This window comes from Eleutherodactylus coqui, chromosome 2 (genome assembly GCF_035609145.1).
Source record: "Eleutherodactylus coqui strain aEleCoq1 chromosome 2, aEleCoq1.hap1, whole genome shotgun sequence".
Lineage (NCBI taxonomy): Eukaryota > Metazoa > Chordata > Amphibia > Anura > Eleutherodactylidae > Eleutherodactylus > Eleutherodactylus coqui.
The window spans coordinates 336,166,537-336,185,869 of record NC_089838.1 but is presented as its reverse complement, the minus strand read 5'-3'; the positions used below and the strand labels follow the sequence as shown (position 1 = coordinate 336,185,869).

Genomic DNA, 19,333 nt, shown 5'->3' with positions numbered 1-19,333 from the left:
ATGCCTTTCTGTTAATCGCTGCCAAATGTTCAAGCTTTTCTAGATCTTTTTGAATCCGCTCTCTCTTCTCTGTTGTTAGCTATACCTTCCTAGCTTTGTGTCGTCAGCAAATTTGATCAGTTCCCTCCTCCCAGGTCATTTTATAGAAATGTGGTACCCCACTTGATACATTCTTCCACTTGGATGTGCAGCCATTTATGACCACTCTTTGAGTACAATCATTCAACCAATTCTGAATCCATCTAACACTTGCATTGTCAATCCCATATTTGGTAAATTTTTTTTCAATAGGAATGATATGAGACACTTTTTCAAATGCTTTAATAAAGTCAAGATGTACTATATCTGACACATTTCCCTCATCAACCCAGTCAGTGATTCTGTCATAGAAGGAAATTAGATTCGTCTGGCATGACTTGTTTGTTCCAAACCCATGCTGGCTCTGGTTAATTACTCCATTTTCCTTTAAGTACTTTAAGCTATTATACTTCCTTTTAGTACCCACTACTTGTGTGGCTGGGGTTCACCGCAGCACAACTACATAGTGACTTAAGCTAAAAGCCCTGTATGGATGACTGATGTCATTAATTGTGGATTGTAGGTCTGTGGTCTAGCTGATACTTGAAGCCATATTTAAGATGTTAAAATATGGCCACATTATAACTGAATAATGTCTAATCTAAAAATATATCATATTATAGCTATGTAGATAGATCCTCAACAGGCCTAGTGGGTAGGGACTGGATCGCACATTTTTAGTATGGGCGCATGCATTCATCACTGGCCCATGAGCAAAGACCCATCCATTAGCTATATATGCAAATAAGGGAGATGGAATAAATCCTCCACAGTGCCACCTATTGAAAGGCAGCATTCCTTCGAGTCAAAGTGGGACTTTTTATACAAGTCTTGTTACAATGACTGGGAATCAAAAGCAAAGCCAGACTCCATGTACATACAGCTGTTTCCGGGTTATTGCCCATCATCAGTGTACAGTAGGAGTCTGGCTTTTGCTGTATGTACATGGAGTCTGGCTTTGCTTTTGATTCCCAGTCATTGTAACAAGACTTGTATAAAAAGTCCCACTTTGACTCGAAGGAATGCTGCCTTTCAATAGGTGGCACTGTGGAGGATTTATTCCATCTCCCTTATTTGCATATTACCCAGAGGAGCGTGCGTGGCCATTTGAGTCTCCTCACTTAGTTTATAGTATATAGTTGCTCTCCCTAAGGAGAAAAGAGCGTTTCTGACCTATATATATATATATATATATATATATATATATATATATATTTATTTTTTTTGACAAAGAACCCCTCAACTCCCCCCTTCCCATGCCAACAGCTACCAGCCCCCAAAAGTCAGTTTAGCAGCACAACTTGCCTCTTTATGACACCGCATGACTAACAGGTCGAGAACGTGTTTAGGGCCGTCCAGGTTTCCATCTCATGGGATGATTCTTGTTCAGATTCCCACACTCCTCTGAGAATATGAACAATAATCATCCCATGTAAATGTATGCAGCAAGAGTTGTTCAGTTTCTGCATGCAGAAAACTGAATGACGTGCCGTTCGGTGAAAATGGCAGTCGTTCATTTTTGAATGACTCTCTGCTTACCTTAAATAGAAGCGGTCTGGGGGAGAGTGCTCCCCAGACTGCTCCGCCTCCATTTCAGCAGCGCTGTAAGTGATGCCAGTGATACTCATTTATGTGGATCCGCACAGGAGCGACATCACTGGGATGAGCTGTCGGGCTTCATTTGTAATCTGCTGCACTATGGCTTCGCTGCTCATCAGAGCTGAGTGCAAACCACAGATTTCTCCCTTCTGGGCCAGAACCTCTTGGTGTGCTGTAAACTCCCAGTCTGCTCCAACCGTCATTGGCAGGCGATCTCTGGTTGACTGGCCCTAGTGACACATATGCCCCCTGACCCCCCCCCCCCCCCCAGCACAGTCTGCTCTTGCTAGTAGGAGTAGGTAATGTGTTCTAAGACACCTTTTTGGACAAACAATGCAAAATGGCTCTCTAATGCCACCTGTAGGTGGCTACTTAATGCATTAAGCATTTAAGGTTTTTGATGGGTATTGACAGTGTGGCTTTTAAATTGTTGCTCCTTCTCAGCATAGATAAGGTGTTGGGGCCCTGTTTCTTTTTCCTATGAATTGACCACTAGCAGCTGCTGTTTCTCACTTGGAAGAATTTTACCATACTACTTCTTCTTAACATTGGAGGCTTCTACTTTACTCTGTAACTTTGTCTTAATCAAGATGGTCAATGTAGCTTCTTGGGGAGAGGCCATATTATTTCCTGTTTTATATGGATTGCACATCACTGCTTTCTGCTCTAACTGCAGTTACTCCTCTTTCAGTCTTCCAGACTCGTGATGGGCAGACCCTCTTTTCAGTACATCAGGAAAAAGCCCACCTTGAACCGACCCTAAACTTATATTTCAGAGACCGTGACAAGAAGGATGTAGTTGGGCTTCATTTGATCTCGGACGATGGATCCGGCAGTTATGATACTTTCGTAAGTATTGTGGTATGAGACTGATCTGTACCATAGTCAAAAGTTCTACAGTACATCACTCTCTAAAACCTTCACTCTCTGTTATTTTATCCCAGGGGTACGTTTTTATCATGGCATCCACTAGACCAAAACAACTCTTCTTTATCACACATAGTAAAATATTATTCGAGATAGCCGTTGGCCATGTGCCTTGATGCCTCTGGGAGCCTATAGGTCTCTTCTCTATATAAAAATACATCAGTATGAGACATGGTGGGTTGGATTCCAATTATAGGTGGAGACAAGGTGTATAGAGAGCATGGTGATTGAGAACCAGCACTACCTATTGGAAGGTACAATAGACAGAGTCAACATTTTAATAGGCCATGTAACATGACTATAACAGTAACCACAACTTCATAAGATTTTCCGTGTGAACACCAGATAAAAACACCAGTACCAAATTAACTCGGGCAAAGCCGGGTATATCAGCTAGTCATCCATATATCCAATATCATATATTTGCGTCCTGAGCCGGGATAGGAGTTATCGAATGAAATCACCTTCCTGTCCTGCTGGGTTTTCATCCTTACTCATTTCCTCTTATATATGTAGTACCAGGTAGGTCAATGTAGCAAACCTTGTATTTGAGAGCAAACCCTGGAGTTTCTGCAGCAGACTTGTACTGTATTTTGTGCATCAGCATATTTTGGAGCATCAGAAAGCAGAGCGTACCTTGGTCATGAAGTAGGGTCAGTGGCAAGAAGCATCAATAGTAGATCAGGTGGGTATGGACCTGTAGAAACACGTTGGGTCTTTTTGTTTAGCTACTAGAGATGAGCGAGCACCAAAATGCTCGAGTGCTCGTTACTCGAGTCGAACTTCCCGCGATGCCCGAGGGTTCGTTTCGAGTAATGAACCCCATTAAAGTCAATGGGCGACTCGAGCATTTTTGTATATCGCCGATGCTCGCTAAGGTTTTCATTTGTGAAAATCTGGGAAATTCACGAAAGTGATGGGAACGACACAGAAACGGATAGGGCAGGCGAGGGGCTACATGTTGGGCTGCATATCAAGTTCCCAGGTCCCACTATTAAGCCACAATAGCGGCAAGAGTGCCCCCCCCCCGCACTGTCAGCATAAAGATCGTTCTCCTCTGTAACAGCTGTGGCAGAGAAGAACGATGTTAGCCCATTGAATTCAATGGAGTCGGCAATACAGCCGGCTCCATTTAAAGCAATGGGCTGCCGGCGAGCGCGGGATGAATTTTCGGGAAGGGCTTAAAAATATAAGCCCTTACCTGAAAATCATCTTAAAATGTGTAAAAATAAAAAAAAAAAGGAAACTCACCTTTCCGCTGAAGCCGGAGTTCAGCCACGTCTGGCCGGCAGTTCTCCTGAACTGCTCTGAGTAGTATTCAGCAGCCGGGGATTTAAAATCCCCGCCTGCTGAATGAGCTGCCTCTGATTGGTCACAGCCTCACCAATCAGAGGCCAGCCCTCACTCACACCCATTCATGAATTCATGAATGGGTGAGTGAGTGCTGCCTCTGATTGACAGCTGAGAGCTGCCCCTGATTGGTCCCTGCGCTGAGCCAATCAGAGGCAGCACTCACCCATTCATGAATTCATGAATGGGTGTGAGTGAGAGCTGCCTCTGATTGGGTGTGCACCTCAGCCAATCACATTCAGCTCTTTCAGCAGGCGGGGATTTTAAATCCCCAGCTGGTGATAGATCAGCAGTTCAGCACCACAGTGCAAGGGGCAGCAGGAGAAGACGCGGCTGTGCCCCGGCAGCTGAAGGGAGGTGAGTATCTATTTTTTTGTTTTTTAAATCACTTTTAATTCATTTCCAGGGAATGGCTTATATGTAAAGCCCTTCCCTGAAAAAGAATTCAGGTGTGCCAGCAGACCATTGTCTTCAATGGAGTCGCTGGCAGCAGCAGCGGCTCCATTGAAGAGAATGCCTGCATTTTTATTCTTTTTTACACTAAAATCTTTCTTTTTCAGGGAAGGGCTTATATGTAAAGTCTTTCCCTGAAAAGGAATGCAGGGAGCCAGTAGGCCATTGTTTTCAATGGAGCCGCCGGCAGCAGCCGCGGCTCCATTGAAAACAATGCGTGCATTCCCTATGGTGCACGCATGTCCTATCTTTGCAGGCACGCACCTGCAAAGTACAGACATGTGCACACACCATAGGGAATGCAGTGTTGCAAATACAAGCGTGTTTTTGTGCGTGCGTATGCACGCACCAAAACACGCTCGTCTGAACGCACCCTTAGGATGATTTTCAGGTAAGGGCATATATTTTGAAGCCCTTCCCGAAAATTCATCCTGAGATCGCCGGCAGCCCATTGCTTTCAATGGAGCCGGCTGTATTGCCGGCTCCATTGAATTCAATGGTCAGTGCTCGTTTAATCGAGACGAGTATCGCGTGGTGCTCGTCTCGAGTAACGAGCATCTCAAGCACCCTAATACTCGAACAAGCATCAAGCTCGGACGAGTATGCTCGCTCATCTCTATTAGCTATGTTTTTATTTTTATTAAAGTATATATTTTTGTATATAGTAAAGAAGGAATAAGAAAAATGGCTGACAAGAAAATAATTGTACTCGTTCAGAGAGATCTCATGCATTATTATATGTAAATTAAATGTCAACTGGACATGAATCCACAAAGCAAAATGTTCAAGTGTCTTGCTTAGAAAGAGGGAACTTGCCTACCTACAATAGATACATCCTACTTCTCCTTTAGTTGCAGATCATTGCCCTTCCAATGCACCCTATAGGTAATGTAAAAATTGATTCTGTATCTGGAAACCTCAATATTTGCATCCAGATGACAAAGAACACATGTACTTTCATTGCAAGTCTTCCAATGTTTCTACAGACACAAAGGAGCACTTCAATAGAGGTGAGTGAATTCCTCAAGGTGGGTACAGGAAACCTATATTCATATACCCGTCAATGCTTCATCTCACCTCCCCTGGCTGAAGTCAACGGCATATTCCTGGTATTCTGTGTGGGAGATGCCACACTGTGCTTCAGGCTGTCTCTTCTTCTGGTAAAGCATACCAGCATACGCACCCGGCTTTCTGTCCTTGATCTATCAGGCCCTTCTGTGGTGATTTAAGGCACCCAACCCCTTTGAGCAGCAGGTTCCTAGAGTTCTAAGTGACTGTGTTCCAGTATTCTGTTTGCTATCTGTTTTTAATAGAGATGAGCGAACGTACTCGTCCGAGCTTGATACTCGTTCGAGTATTAGCGTGTTCGAGATGCTCGTTACTAGAGGCGAGCACCACGCGATGTTCGAGTTACTTTCACTTTCATCTCTGAGACGTTAGCGCGCTTTTCTGGCCAATAGAAAGACAGGGAAGGCATTACAACTTCCCCCTGCGACTTTCAAGCCCTATACCACCCCCCTGCAGTGAGTGGCTGGCGAGATCAGGTGTCACCCGAGTATATAAATCGGCCCCTCCCGCGGCTCACCACAGATGCATTCTGACAGAGATCAGGGAAAGTGCTGCTGATGCCGGAGCTGCTATAGGGAGAGCGTTAGGAGTTATTTTAGGCTTCAAGAACCCCAACTGTCCTTCTTAGGGCCACATCTCACCGTGTGCAGTACTGTTGAGGCTGCTTTTTGCAGTGTTGCACATTTTTTTTATTTTTTTTTGTATATCGGCCATGCAGAGCATTGCGTCCAGAGCATTGCGTCCTGCAGTAATTTTACATAGTCCAGGGCCAGTAGTGGTGGTGAGGCAGGGACAGTGAAAGACATATACAGTCTATATAGGCAGTGGGCTTTTCCAAAAAAATTTGGGAAAAAAAATCTATTTGGGCTGCCTGTGACCGTCCTCAGTGTACTGCGTCTCTGCTGAGGGTAGTTGTCCTAATTCATACGCAGCCAGCTAAGTGTTACAGCAGGCTTGCGCAAAATTCTTTCCTGCCTCTGCTGTGCGTTCCGTAAGCGAAGTCCGCCTCCAACCACAGGCCAATAAGCGGCACATTTAATTACAGCGTTCTGTTTCTGCACTACTGGTAATACAGCATGCTGAGGGGTAGGGGTAGGCCTAGAGGACGTGGACGCGGGCGAGGACGCGGAGGCCCAAGTCAGGGTGTGGGCACAGGCCGAGCTCCTGATCCAGGTGTATCGCAGCCGACTGCTGCGGGATTAGGAGAGAGGCACGTTTCTGGCGTCCCCACATTCATCTCACAATTAATGGGTCCACCTTTATTAGAAAATGAGCAGTGTGAGCAGGTCCTGTCGTGGATGGCAGAAAGTGCATCCAGCAATCTATCGTCCACCCAGAGTTCTGCGCCGTCCACTGCTGCAACTCTGAATCCTCTGGCTGCTGCTCCTCCTTCCTCCCAGCCTCCTCACTCCATTACAATGACACATTCTGAGGAGCATGCAGACTCCCAGGAACTGTTCTTGGGCCCCTGCCCAGAATGGGCAGCAATGGTTCCGAATCCTCTCCCACTGGAGGAGTTTGTCGTGACCGATGCCCAACCTTTGGAAAGTTCCCGGTGTCCGGGGGATGAGGCTGGGGACTTCCGGCAACTGTCTCAAGAGCTTTCAGTGGGTGAGGAGGACGATGACGATGAGACACAGTTGTCTATCACTCAGGTAGTAGTAATTGGAGTAAGTCCAAGGGAGGAGCACACAGAGGATTCGGAGGAAGAGCAGCAGGACGATGAGGTGACTGACCCCACCTGGTTTGCTACGCCTACTGAGGACAGATCTTCAGAGGGGGAGGCAAGTGCAGCAGCAGGGTAGGTTGGAAGAGGCAGTGCGGTGGCCAGGGGTAGAGGCAGGGCCAGACCGAATAATCCACCAACTGTTTCCCAAAGCGCCCCCTCGCGCCATGCCACTCTGCAGAGGCCGAGGTGCTCAAAGGTCTGGCAGTTTTTCACGGAGAGTGCAGACGACCGACAAACAGTGGTGTACAACCTTTGTCGCGCCAAGATCAGCCGGGGAGCCACCACCACCAGCCTCACCACCACCAGCATGCGCAGACATATGATGGCCAAGCACCCCACAAAGTGGGACGAAGGCCGTTCACCGCCTCCGGTTTGCACCGCTGCCTGTCCCCCTGTGCCCCAACCTGCCACTGAGATCCAACCCCCTCTCAGGACACAGGCACTACCATCTCCTGGCCTGCACCCGCACCCTCACCTCAGCTTTCCTTGGCCCCATCCACCAATGTCTCTCAGCGCACCGTCCAGCCGTCGCTAGCGCAAGTGTTGGAGCGCAAGCGCAAGTTCGCCGCCACGCACCCCCACGCTCAAGCGTTAAACGTGTACATAGCCAAATTTATCAGCCTGGAGATGCTGCCGTATAGGGTTGTGGAAATGGAGGCTTTCAAAGGTATGATGGCGGTGGCGGCCCCGCGCTACTCAGTTCCCAGTCGCCACTACTTTTCCCGATGTGCCATCCCAGCCCTGCATGACCACGTCTCCCGCAACATTGTACGCGCCCTCACCAACGCGGTTACTGCCAAGGTCCACTTAACAACGGACACGTGGACAAGCACAGGCGGGCAGGGCCACTATATCTCCCTGACGGCACATTGGGTGAATTTAGTGGAGGCTGGGACAGAGTCAGAGCCTGGGACCGCTCACATCCTACCCACCCCCAGAATTGCGGGCCCCAGCTCGGTGGTAGTATCTGCGGCGGTGTATGCTTCCTCCACTAAACCACCCTCCTCCTCCTACGCAACCTCTGTCTCGCAATCAAGATGTGTCAGCAGCAGCACGTCGCCAACAGTCGGTGTCGCACGGCAGCACAGCGGTGGGCAAGCGTCAGCAGGCCGTGCTGAAACTACTCAGCTTAGGAGAGAAGAGGCACACGGCCCACGAACTGCTGCAGGGTCTGACAGAGCAGACCGACCGCTGGCTTGCGCCACTGAGCCTCCAACCGGGCATGGTCGTGTGTGACAACGGCCGTAACCTGGTGGCGGCTCTGCAGCTCGGCAGCCTCACGCACGTGCCATGCCTGGCCCACGTCTTTAATTTCGTGGTTCAGCGCTTTCTGAAAAGCTATCCACGCTTGTCAGACCTGCTCGGAAAGGTGCGCCGGCTCAGCGCACATTTCCGCAAATCCCACACGGACGCTGCCACCCTGCGCACCCTGCAACATCGGTTTCATCTGCCAGTGCACCGACTGCTGTGCGACGTGCCCACACGGTGGAACTCTACGCTCCACATGTTGGGCAGGCTCTATGAGCAGCGTGGAACTATAGTGGAATACCAACTCCAACATGGGCGGCGCAGTGGGAGTCAGCCTCCTCAATTCTTTACAGAAGAGTGGGCCTGGTTGGCAGACATCTGCCAGGTCCTTGGAAACTTTGAGGAGTCTACCCAGATGGTGAGCGGCGATGCTGCAATCATTAGCGTCACCATTCCTCTGCTATGCCTCTTGAGAAGTTCCCTGCAAAGCATAAAGGCAGACGCTTTGCGCTCGGAAACGGAGGCGGGGGAAGACAGTATGTCGCTGGATAGTCAGAGCACCCTCCTGTCTATATCTCAGCGCGTTGAGGAGGAGGAGGAGGAGCATGAGGAGGATGGGGAAGAGACAGCTTGGCCCACTGCTGAGGGTACCCATGCTGCTTGCCTGTCATCCTTTCAGCGTGTATGGCCTGAGGAGGAGGAGGAGGAGGATCCTGAAAGTGATCTTCCTAGTGAGGACAGCCATGTGTTGCGTACAGGTACCCTGGCACACATGGCTGACTTCATGTTAGGATGCCTTTCTCGTGACCCTCTCGTTACACGCATTCTGGCCACTACAGATTACTGGGTGTACACACTGCTCGACCCACGGTATAAGGAGAACCTTTCCACTCTCATACCCGAAGAGGAAAGGGGTTCGAGAGTGATGCTATACCACAGGACCCTGGCGGACAAGCTGATGGTAAAATTCCCATCCGACAGCGCTAGTGGCAGAAGGCGCAGTTCTGAGGGCCAGGTAGCAGGGGAGGCGCGGAGATCAGGCAGCATGTACAGCACAGGCAGGGGAACACTCTCTAAGGCCTTTGACAGCTTTCTGGCTCCCCAGCAAGACTGTGTCACCGCTCCCCAGTCAAGGCTGAGTCGGCGGGAGCACTGTAAAAGGATGGTGAGGGAGTACGTAGCCGATCGCACGACCGTCCTCCGTGACGCCTCTGCCCCCTACAACTACTGGGTGTTGAAGCTGGACACGTGGCCTGAACTCGCGCTGTATGCCCTGGAGGTGCTTGCTTGTCCTGCGGCTAGCGTCTTGTCAGAGAGGGTGTTTAGTGCGGCTAGGGGAATCATCACAGATAAGCATACCTGCCTGTCAACCGACAGTGCCGACAGGCTTACACTCATCAAGATGAACAAAGCCTGGATTTCCCCAGACCTCTGCTCTCTACCAGCGGACAGTAGCGATACCTAAACAATACGTTGGCTGCACCCGCTGATGGAAGCATTGTTCTCTATCACCATCAAAAACGTGGTCCTTTTAGCTTCATCAATCTGTGCACAATATTCATCCTCCTCCTCCTGCTCCTCCTCCTGAAACCTGACGTAATCACGCCGAACGAGCAATTTTTCTTAGGCCCACAAGGCTCAGTCATATAATTTTTGTAAACAATTTTTATACGTTTCAATGCTCATTAAAGCGTTGAAACTTTCACCTGAACCAATTTTTATTTTAACTGAGCTGCCTCCAGGCCTAGTTACAAATTGAGCCACATTAACCAAAGCGATTAATGGGTTTCACCTGCCCTCTTGGTTGGGCATGGGCAATTTTTCTGAGGTACATTAGTACTGTTGGTACACCAATTTTTTGGGGCCCTCGCCTACAGTGTAATCCAATAAATTTTTTGCCCACCTGCATTAAAGCTGACGTTACATCAGCTGTGCTGGGCACTGCAATGGGATATATTTATGTACCGCCGGTTGCTTTCTGGCACCCACCCATGCTGTCGGTCCACACGGAGTTGTAACTGCATGTGTCCACTTCTAAAGAACCCCAGTCTGACTGGGGCATGCAGTGTGGGCCGAAGCCCACCTGCATTAAACATGATATTACCTCAGCTGTGATGGGCAATGCAATGGGATATATTTATGTACCGCCGGTGGGTTCCAGGGAGCCACCCATGCTGTCGGTCGACACGGAGTTGTAACTGCATGTGTCCACTTCTAAAGAACCCCAGTCTGACAGGGGCATGCAGTGTGGGCCGAAGCCCACCTGCATTTAATCTGACGTTAGCTCTGCTGTCCAGGGCACTGCAATGGGATATATTTATGTACCGTCGGTGGGTTCCAGGGAGCCACCCATGCTGTCGGTCCACACGGAGTTGTAACTGCATGTGTCCAATTCTAAAGAACCCCAGTCTGACTGGGGCATGCAGTGTGGGCCGAAGCCAACCTGCATTAAACATGACATTACCTGAGCTGTGATGAGCAATGCAATGGGATATATTTATGTACCGCCGGTGGCTTCCTGGCACCCACCCATGCTGTCAGTCCACAGGGACTTCACAATAGGGAGTTGTACCTGCCTGTGTCTATGAATTAAAAACCCTGGTCAGGTTGGGGCATGCAGTGTGGGCCGAAGCCCACCTGCATTTAATCTGACGTTAGCTCTGCTGTCCAGGGCACTGCAATGGGATACATTTATGTACAGCCGGTGGGTTCCAGGGAGCCACCCATGCTGTGGGTGCACACGGAATTCCCATTGCGGAGTTGTACCTGCCTGTGACTATTTATAAACAACCGCGGTCTGACTGGGGCATGCAGACACCTTGACAGAATGAATAGTGTGTGGCACAAAGGTTCCAGATTGCTATGCCCACGTGTGCAGCTCCTGATGGCGGTGGCACAGGATTATATTTCTCATTGCTTCTGTACAGCATTGTGGGCTATCGCCCCGCCCCTTTTAAAGAGGGTCGCTGCCTAGCCGTGCCAACCCTCTGCAGTGTGTGCCTGCGGTTCCTCCTCATGGCAGACGCACTTATAAATAGACATGAGGGTGGTGTGGCATGAGGGCAGCTGAAGGCTGGGCAGGGACACTTTGGTGTGCGCTGTGGACACTGGGTCGTGCGGGGGGTTGGGGTTGGGCAGCATGTAACCCAGGAGAAGTGGCAGCGGAGTGTCATGCAGGCAGTGATTGTGCTTTGTTGGAGGTAGTGTGGTGCTTAGCTAAGGTATGCATTGCTAATGAGGGCTTTTCAGAAGTAAAAATTGTTGGGAGGGGGTGGGCCCACTCTTGCCGCTATTGTGGCTTAATAGTGGGACCTGGGAACTTGAGATGCAGCCCAACATGTAGCCCCTCATCTGCCCTATCCGTTGCTGTGTCGTTCCCATCACTTTCTTGAATTGCCCAGATTTTCACAAATGGAAACCTTAGCGAGCATCGGCGATATACAAAAATGCTCGGGTCGCCCATTGACTTCAATGGGGTTCGTTATTCGAAACGAACCCTCGAGCATCGCGAAATTTTCGTCCCGAGTAACGAGCACCCGAGCATTTTGGTGCTAGCTCATCTTTAGTTTTTAACCATTGTCTGTATACCCAGCTTTCTCAACCTCTGCCTGCCCCAATCCCGGCCAGTTTTCTGACTACATCTTGTCTGACAGAACATGTCCTGACCTCCCAGTTTGATTGCACAAACTCTGCTTGTCCCAACCTTAGCCCGTTAAACTGACTATGCCCTTGCTTGTCCATTGATATCACGCTCTGATACCGTTGGATCAGGCCTAGGTCAGCTGTTTCTGCACTGAGACTACTCCTGCAGAAATGACCCTACAGGTTCCTGCAGCTAAGACCAAATCCCTTATAAAAGTGTTTAAAGTGTGAAAACCAGGGGACCTTTTGGAGTAGTCCAAAGCCAAATCAGTCATTCACACAGTGAGTCTTCACCTACTGTCACATGTATAAGGTATATGGTTGAAGGGTGGAGGGGCTGTTTCTCATCTGTAGTCTCCAACCTGTGATGTACAGATCTAGAAAAGTTTAAGTTGACAGTAATAACTTTCGGTGATAAAGCCATTGAGAAGCTATTGAGAGGCCAAATAGAGTTACAACGTGTAAAGTCAAGTTAAACTTTGCTAGAGCCATACTCGATATAACAAGATATTTGTCAGAGTTCACCAAAACTGCCATTTTGTCTACATACAGCATATTGTATTCTAAGAAAATTGTATTGTCCTCTTATCATCCCTAAGATACTGAGCATGAACGGGTCTCATCAAGTAGCCAAAATAATAGGTGAAAGAGACGGGACTTCGGCTCAGGTTCTCTTCCAGTTCTCTATGGGCATGGAGTCCTGTGCAAAAACTGTAATCCTTGGAGCTTTCCTCTACTTGGTGAGTGTGTTTTCATCTTCCGTTTGCATAGTGGAAGTAGTTGAATGCAAATCTGTGATTGAATAATCCTCTACGGCGCCACCTATTGGATGGTTGCTATTATTTGAGTCAATATCCCAACATTTTAACAGGTCTTGCCATGGACTAGGGTTGTAATTCAAACTAGTATACTCAAGTACAGACAGTTGTTTCAGGCTTCTAGTTGGCTGAGTGAGAGACCATCTATGTGAGTTCGAGGGTAGTGTTCTCAAATGTGGAAAGCACTATGAGAGTTTATATAGGAAATGCAATATTCCCTGGGATATAAAAATATGGAAATTAATGATGGAATTATGGGCAAGAACCCCCAAAACAGCTAAATGTATACATATATTCTGGTTGGGCTTAAGGTGCATTTACACTGAAAGATGATCCGTCAAAAATCGCTCAAACGACCGTTTGAGTGACAGTTTTGAGCGAACATCTTTGCAAGTAGCTACGAGGGACTGCTGATAATTCTTTGGCTTTACCCAGAAAGAAATGATAGAAAGATGAACCTTTACATTTATTCAACATACTCTCCACTGATGCCAACACACTTCTTACATCAGTATTCCAAGTTCTGTAAGCCTTGCAAAAAGAAGGATTTCGGTTGTGCTTCAAACCAGTCATCCGTAGCAGCCATGGCATCAAAAATGGTATGAAATTTGGTCCCCTTGAGGTGTTTCTTCTGGAAACAGATGATAGTCGGAGGGAGCTAGATCTGGTGAATAAGGTGGGTGGTCAACCAGCTTGAAGCCTAGCTCCACCAGTTTTGCCGTGGTCGCTTGTGCAATATGAGCGGAGGCGTTGAATTCCTTTGGACAGCTTGCTCCTTTTGGCCTTCAGAGCTGCCTTCAATTGGTCCAAAAGTTCAATGTAATACCTTGCATTGATGGTGGAACCATTGTGAAGGTAGTCCACTAGCAGCATGCCCTCCTTATCCCAGAACACAGACGCCATTATCTTAGTGGCTGAACTTCTTTGGGCGAGGAGAACCACTGTGCCTCCACTCTTTTGACTGCTTCTTGGTTTCAGGGTCATACATATAAATCCAAGTCTCATCCATAGTGATCAGTCGATCCAGGAAGTTCTTTTCTGATCTGTTGTCAAACATTTGAGGACCCTCTTTGCAGATCGCTTCTTCATGTTCAAATGTTCATGGATAATGACACAAACACGTTCACCAGAAATCCCCATGATGTCGGCTATTCCTGCAGCTGAAATTCGACAATTCTCCAGTATGAGGTTGTGCACAGCATCCACGATCTCCAGAACAACAACCTCTCTTGGTCGTCCAGGACGTTCCTCGTCATTGGTGCTGAAGTGGCCCATTTTAAATTTGGCAACCCAGTTCTTAACTGTAGAATATGAAGGGCATTGATCCCCCAATGTCTGCGCCATATCACCATGAATATCCTTCATGGACTTTCCTTGCAGAAACAAGACTTTTATCACTTCTCGGCTCTCATTTACTGTGAATATCGCCTTAGACTCCGCCATTTTGTTTTCCCGCGTGCCGAGATCACTGATGCCATAAGCTACAAACACAAAATTTTGAAAACATACATTGGACGAATAAGGCTTTCATGTGATGTAACATTCGTTACCATAGAGACAAAAAAGAACACAAAGCCAAAGACTTATCAGCACCCCCTCGTACTTTGAGTTAAATGCAGGTAGAGCTGGACACCGCTGATAACTCAGAGGAAAGCAGCTGTTTTGTATATGCAAACAGCTGCTTTCTTCTTGGAGCTATTGCTGAGAGTTCTGTACGGGATACCAGCTGAAAGAATGCTATCAGCGCCGCCTGCTAAGAAAATCAGTGTGCGGCGCTGATAACAGTCATCGGTGATTTCTAACTTGCTTAGAATAGTGCATGATGGGCGCTCATTTAGACACAATGATTATCACCCAAAAGATGGCTTGAGTGAATTTTGAGCGATAATTGTTGTGTGTAAATAAGACTTTACATGCTTAGTCATTCTGCAAGGCCTGTCATACCAGTAGGATGAGAGCGATGTGTCCTTCAGTCAGACAGACCCAGTTTCTAACCCTTAAAATTTAGTTGACCTGTAGTATTAGTCATCATACTTTTACTCTTCTTGCTATTATTTAAATAGTTTTTCCAGATCAGGATACATAAACTGCCTGTTTTCCTGCCTCTTAGAACTTTCACCTCCATGAGAGCCGGAGACTGGATAACTTTTCTACAACTTTCCAAGATTTATGGATTATTGACTGTGTGAGCTGGGAAAACGGATCTGCTGGTGGAAAAGAGAAGGGCAGAAATGTTGACTTTTCCAGTAACGGAGCCGACTGCCTCACTGAATGCAGGAACTGCCTGTGTTGGGTTGGGGACTGTTTCATCTGCATCGCTGAATGCTGCAACTGCTGTTTTTGTTCTCTTATATGCCTGCAGTGTGTTTTATACCACTGACTGTATTTATATGAAATGTGTCCATGGCTACAAAAAATGTGTTCGTGTTTTTATCTCCACTGGGCATTGAGGTGAGCAGTGATTAGGCCATCTTAGCATTCATCAAGGTTAAAACTACCTTTTTTTTTTTTTTAAATATCGGAAAATGTTGTCCATGTTTCCAGGTTCAATTACACTGGGGCTACATTCACACGGGCGAGTGCCATATCGGGCCAAGAAACCTGGGCCAATATCACACTTGTCAACATGCATTTTACCTGCAGATGTTAGGTGTTTTTCATATAAAAACTCCTTGCATCATGACTGCATTCAAAAGAATGGAGTCCATATTGGGGCGAAACTTGCACCCATATGCATGTAGCCTTAGAGGTGAGAGTCCTGGCTTATCTCTTTGGTTTGTGGACAATTTTGTAAGAGATACAATAGTCATTCGTTGTATTACTTTTCTTTAAATGGGAAGATGAACAATTCTTCTACAGTAACACTTATGGGAAGTCAGCATTCCTGCAAGTCAATGTCAGAACTTTTAACCCCTTAGCACCACAGGGCATATATTTATGTACTGAGTGTACGAGTTGTATATAGAGGGGGATCGTAAGCTGATCCCAGTCCATAGAAAGTAGGTGCTGGTTATCTGTGACTGGCTATTAACTCTCAGAATTGACAATGGAATTTAAACAGCAGCATTTTAATACCCCACTCATTGTGCAGAGGTCCTGAATGGCCCCTCTAGAATGTGATCACTGGGGTGCTGTTTGTTCGTTATTGCAGCCAGGGACCTTCTGAAAACCCCCTAGGGCTGCAATGATTAAATACCTATGAAGGTGTGCCTGTGAAAAAGTGGTTTAATATAATGCTGTGGTATTACATAATACTGTATGAGTGATAAAGCAATTGCAAGTTCAAGTCCACAATGCAGCCTAAAAAAATGTTTTGTTTTTTTTTACTTATTTAAGAAATAAAGCAAACAAAGGTTTAAACCCCGCCCCTTCCCCTAATAAGGATAAAAACATCATATTTGGTGTTTCCACGTCCATAAAAGTCCGATCCATCAAGGCAACACATTAATTATCCTGCATGATAAATACAATTAGAAAAAAAAGTTAAGGTTGTGCATTTTTGGTTACACTATCTTCAAGCAAAATTTTATAAGAAGCAATCAAAAAGCCAAACACACTCCAAAATGATAGAAATAGAAACTATAGGACAACCTGCAAAAACTGAGCCCTCACACAACTATAACGATGATAAAATAAAGTTATGGTGGTTAGAAAATAATATTTTTTCCAAAGATACTTTATTTTTATTTAAAAGAAATACTGAAAAAGTTAACTTTAGTCTGGGGCTCAGAGAGTTTATCATTCCAAGCCAAGAAGGAACAGAAGCGCTACAGCCAAGTGCTATATTATCCAAACCAAAGTGAGCTGACGTAACGGTACTATGTTGTAAGTGTACCGTGTCATAACTGTGACTTTGGAAAAGTCATTTGTATATATTACTTTCATCTAACCTCTCTGTACGGTCCCCATTTAGAATGTGCTCCAGGATTGGCAATGCCATCCTGTGTACATATTGTGCCTTGTATGCAGCCCTCGAACAGTCGGGTGCAGACTGCTGTATGAGATGTGAGCGTGTTGCGTATTTGGAAGCCCAGATCCTGGATCTAAATTAACATTTTGCAACACCGAAATCCATTGGCAACATGAAAAGGCGTTTGCTGCTCACTGAGCGTGCGCTCGCTGGGGTGCATGGCAGTTTGGAAAAGCAGGCAGCTAGCTGGGTGACCAGTTCGGAGGGGTAGAGGGAAAAGATCCAGGGATGATAGTTCTAAACTGGCACACCCCAATAAGGTAGCAAAGTTGGCAGATGAGGGGGATGACATTACAGGATAAGCACTGCTCCAGCATAACATGGCCTTGTCATCTATATATATATATATATATAAAAGTGTGTGTGTGTGTGTCTGTGCCCCTTTATGCATTACTACACCATTCATCCGATCGCCATGAAACTTTGGGAAGTTGTTGAGTACACTCCTGGGAAGATTATAGGCATAGTACAACTATTCTATGATAAATGGCGCGCGTGCGAGCGTCGCCGACAGTTACACGCCCCCCCCACGTAGATCGTTCGATTTCCATCACTGCCACTAATTCTCTCACTTCCCAATGTCATAGAAACGTGAAATTTGACACAAGCATTGATTATGTCATAAATAGGAAAAGGTAATGGGTCCCAACTCGATTATTCAATTCTAAGCGCAAAAGAATTAGCGTCCAAATTTTACGTACGGAATCTAATTTTCTCGCTTCCCAATGTCATAGAAACTCGAAATTTGGCACGAGCATTGATTATGTCATAAATAGGAAAAGCTAATCGGTCCCAACTCGATTATTCAATTCTAAGCGCCAAAGAATTAGCGTCCAAATTTTACGTACGGAATCGAATTTTCTCGCTTCCCGATGTAATAGAAACTTGAAATTTTGCACGAGCATTGATTATGTCATAAATAGGAAAAGTTAATGGGAAGTTGTTGAGTACACTCCTGGGAAGATTACTGGCATAGTACATCTATCCTACTATAGGTGGCGCGCATGCGAGCGTCGTCGACAGTTGCGCCCCCAGACAAAGATCGTTTGATTTCCATCTCAAGCACAAAAGCAAAAGGCATTACGACCAACGGGATGAGTGTTCAACTACAAAATGATGCATCCGCCGAACGTTTCGCAATACAATTCCTGGATATTGAGAATGCTGAGGTAAAATAAAAGCTGCGCTGTGATTGGTTGCTATATATTATACCGCTGAGGTAAAATGAGTGCTGCGCTGTGATTCGTTGCTATTTTTTATATTACTGAGGCAGAATAAAAGTTGCGCTGTGATTGGTTGTTATTTCTCTTACTGCTGACGTAACATGAAAGCTGCACTGTGATTGGTTGTTATATGTTATACTGCTGAGCTAACATATAAGCTGCGCTGTGATTGGGTGTTATATATTATAAAGCTGAGGTAACATGAAAGCTGCGCTGTGATTGGTTGTTATATATTATACCACTGAGGTAACCTTAAAAAGCTGCGCTGTGATTGGTTGTTATCTAGATATATAAAAACGAATGTATGTCTGTCTGTCTTCGCAGCAACGCGCGACGGGTAAGCTAGTCTATATATATAAAATTGAATGTATGCGTGTCTGTGTGTGTGTCTGTCTGCGTGTCTGTCTGTCTGTGTGTTTGTCCTTCATGCGCTACTACACCATTCATCCGATCGCCATGAAACTTTGGGAAGTTGTTGAGTACACTCCTGGGAAGATTATAGGCATAGTACAACTATCCTACGATAAATGGCGCGCGTGCGAGCGTCGTCGACAGTTACGCCCCCCACGTAGATCGTTTGATTTCCATCACTGCCACTAATTCTCTCACTTCCCAATGTCATAGAAACGTGAAATTTGGCACAAGCATTGATTATGTCATAAATAGGAAAAGCTAATGGGTCCCAACTCGATTATTCAATTCTATGCGCAAAAGAATTAGCGTCCAAATTTTACGTACGGAATGTAATTTTCTCGCTTCCCAATGTCATGGAAACTTGAAATTTGGCACGGGCATTAAATATGTCATAAATAGGAAAAGCTAATGGGTCCCAACTTGATTATTCAATTCTATGCGCAAAAGAATTAGCGTCCAAATTTTACGTACGGAATCTAATTCTCTCACTTCCTGATATATATAAATGAATGTATGTCTGTCTGTCTGTCCTTTATGCATTACTACACCATTCATCCAATTGCCATGAGACTTTGGGAAGTTGTTGAGTACACTCCTGGGAAGATTATAGGCATAGTACAACTATCCTACGATAGGTGGGGTACGTGTGAGCATCATCGACATTTATGCCCCCCAGACAAAGATCGTTTGATTTCCATCTCAAGCACAAAAGCAAAAGGCATTACGACCAATGGGATGCGTGTTCAACTACAAAATGATGCATCCGCCGAACGTTTCGCTTGACAATTGCTGGATATTGAGAATGCTGAGGTAA

The 19,333-nt window shown here is 46.3% G+C and overlaps 1 protein-coding gene across 4 annotated transcripts in view; it reads left to right on the top strand.

Annotated features, from left to right (window-relative positions):
* The window catches only part of LOC136613059 (uncharacterized), a 38,670-nt gene extending 21,461 nt beyond the window's left edge, over window positions 1-17,209 (top strand). For 3 of the 4 annotated variants that reach the window (XM_066593887.1, XM_066593886.1, XM_066593889.1), the window contains 4 exons: window positions 2,369-2,526; window positions 5,259-5,417; window positions 12,694-12,834; window positions 15,023-17,209. In XM_066593887.1, coding sequence (XP_066449984.1) covers window positions 2,369-2,526; window positions 5,259-5,417; window positions 12,694-12,834; window positions 15,023-15,292 — 728 coding nt within the window. In that variant the 3' untranslated portion in view covers window positions 15,293-17,209. The remainder of the gene's footprint in view (window positions 1-2,368; window positions 2,527-5,258; window positions 5,418-12,693; window positions 12,835-15,022) is intronic. The other variant, XM_066593890.1, reaches the window with a different exon arrangement.
* The last annotated feature ends 2,124 nt before the right edge of the window (window positions 17,210-19,333 follow it).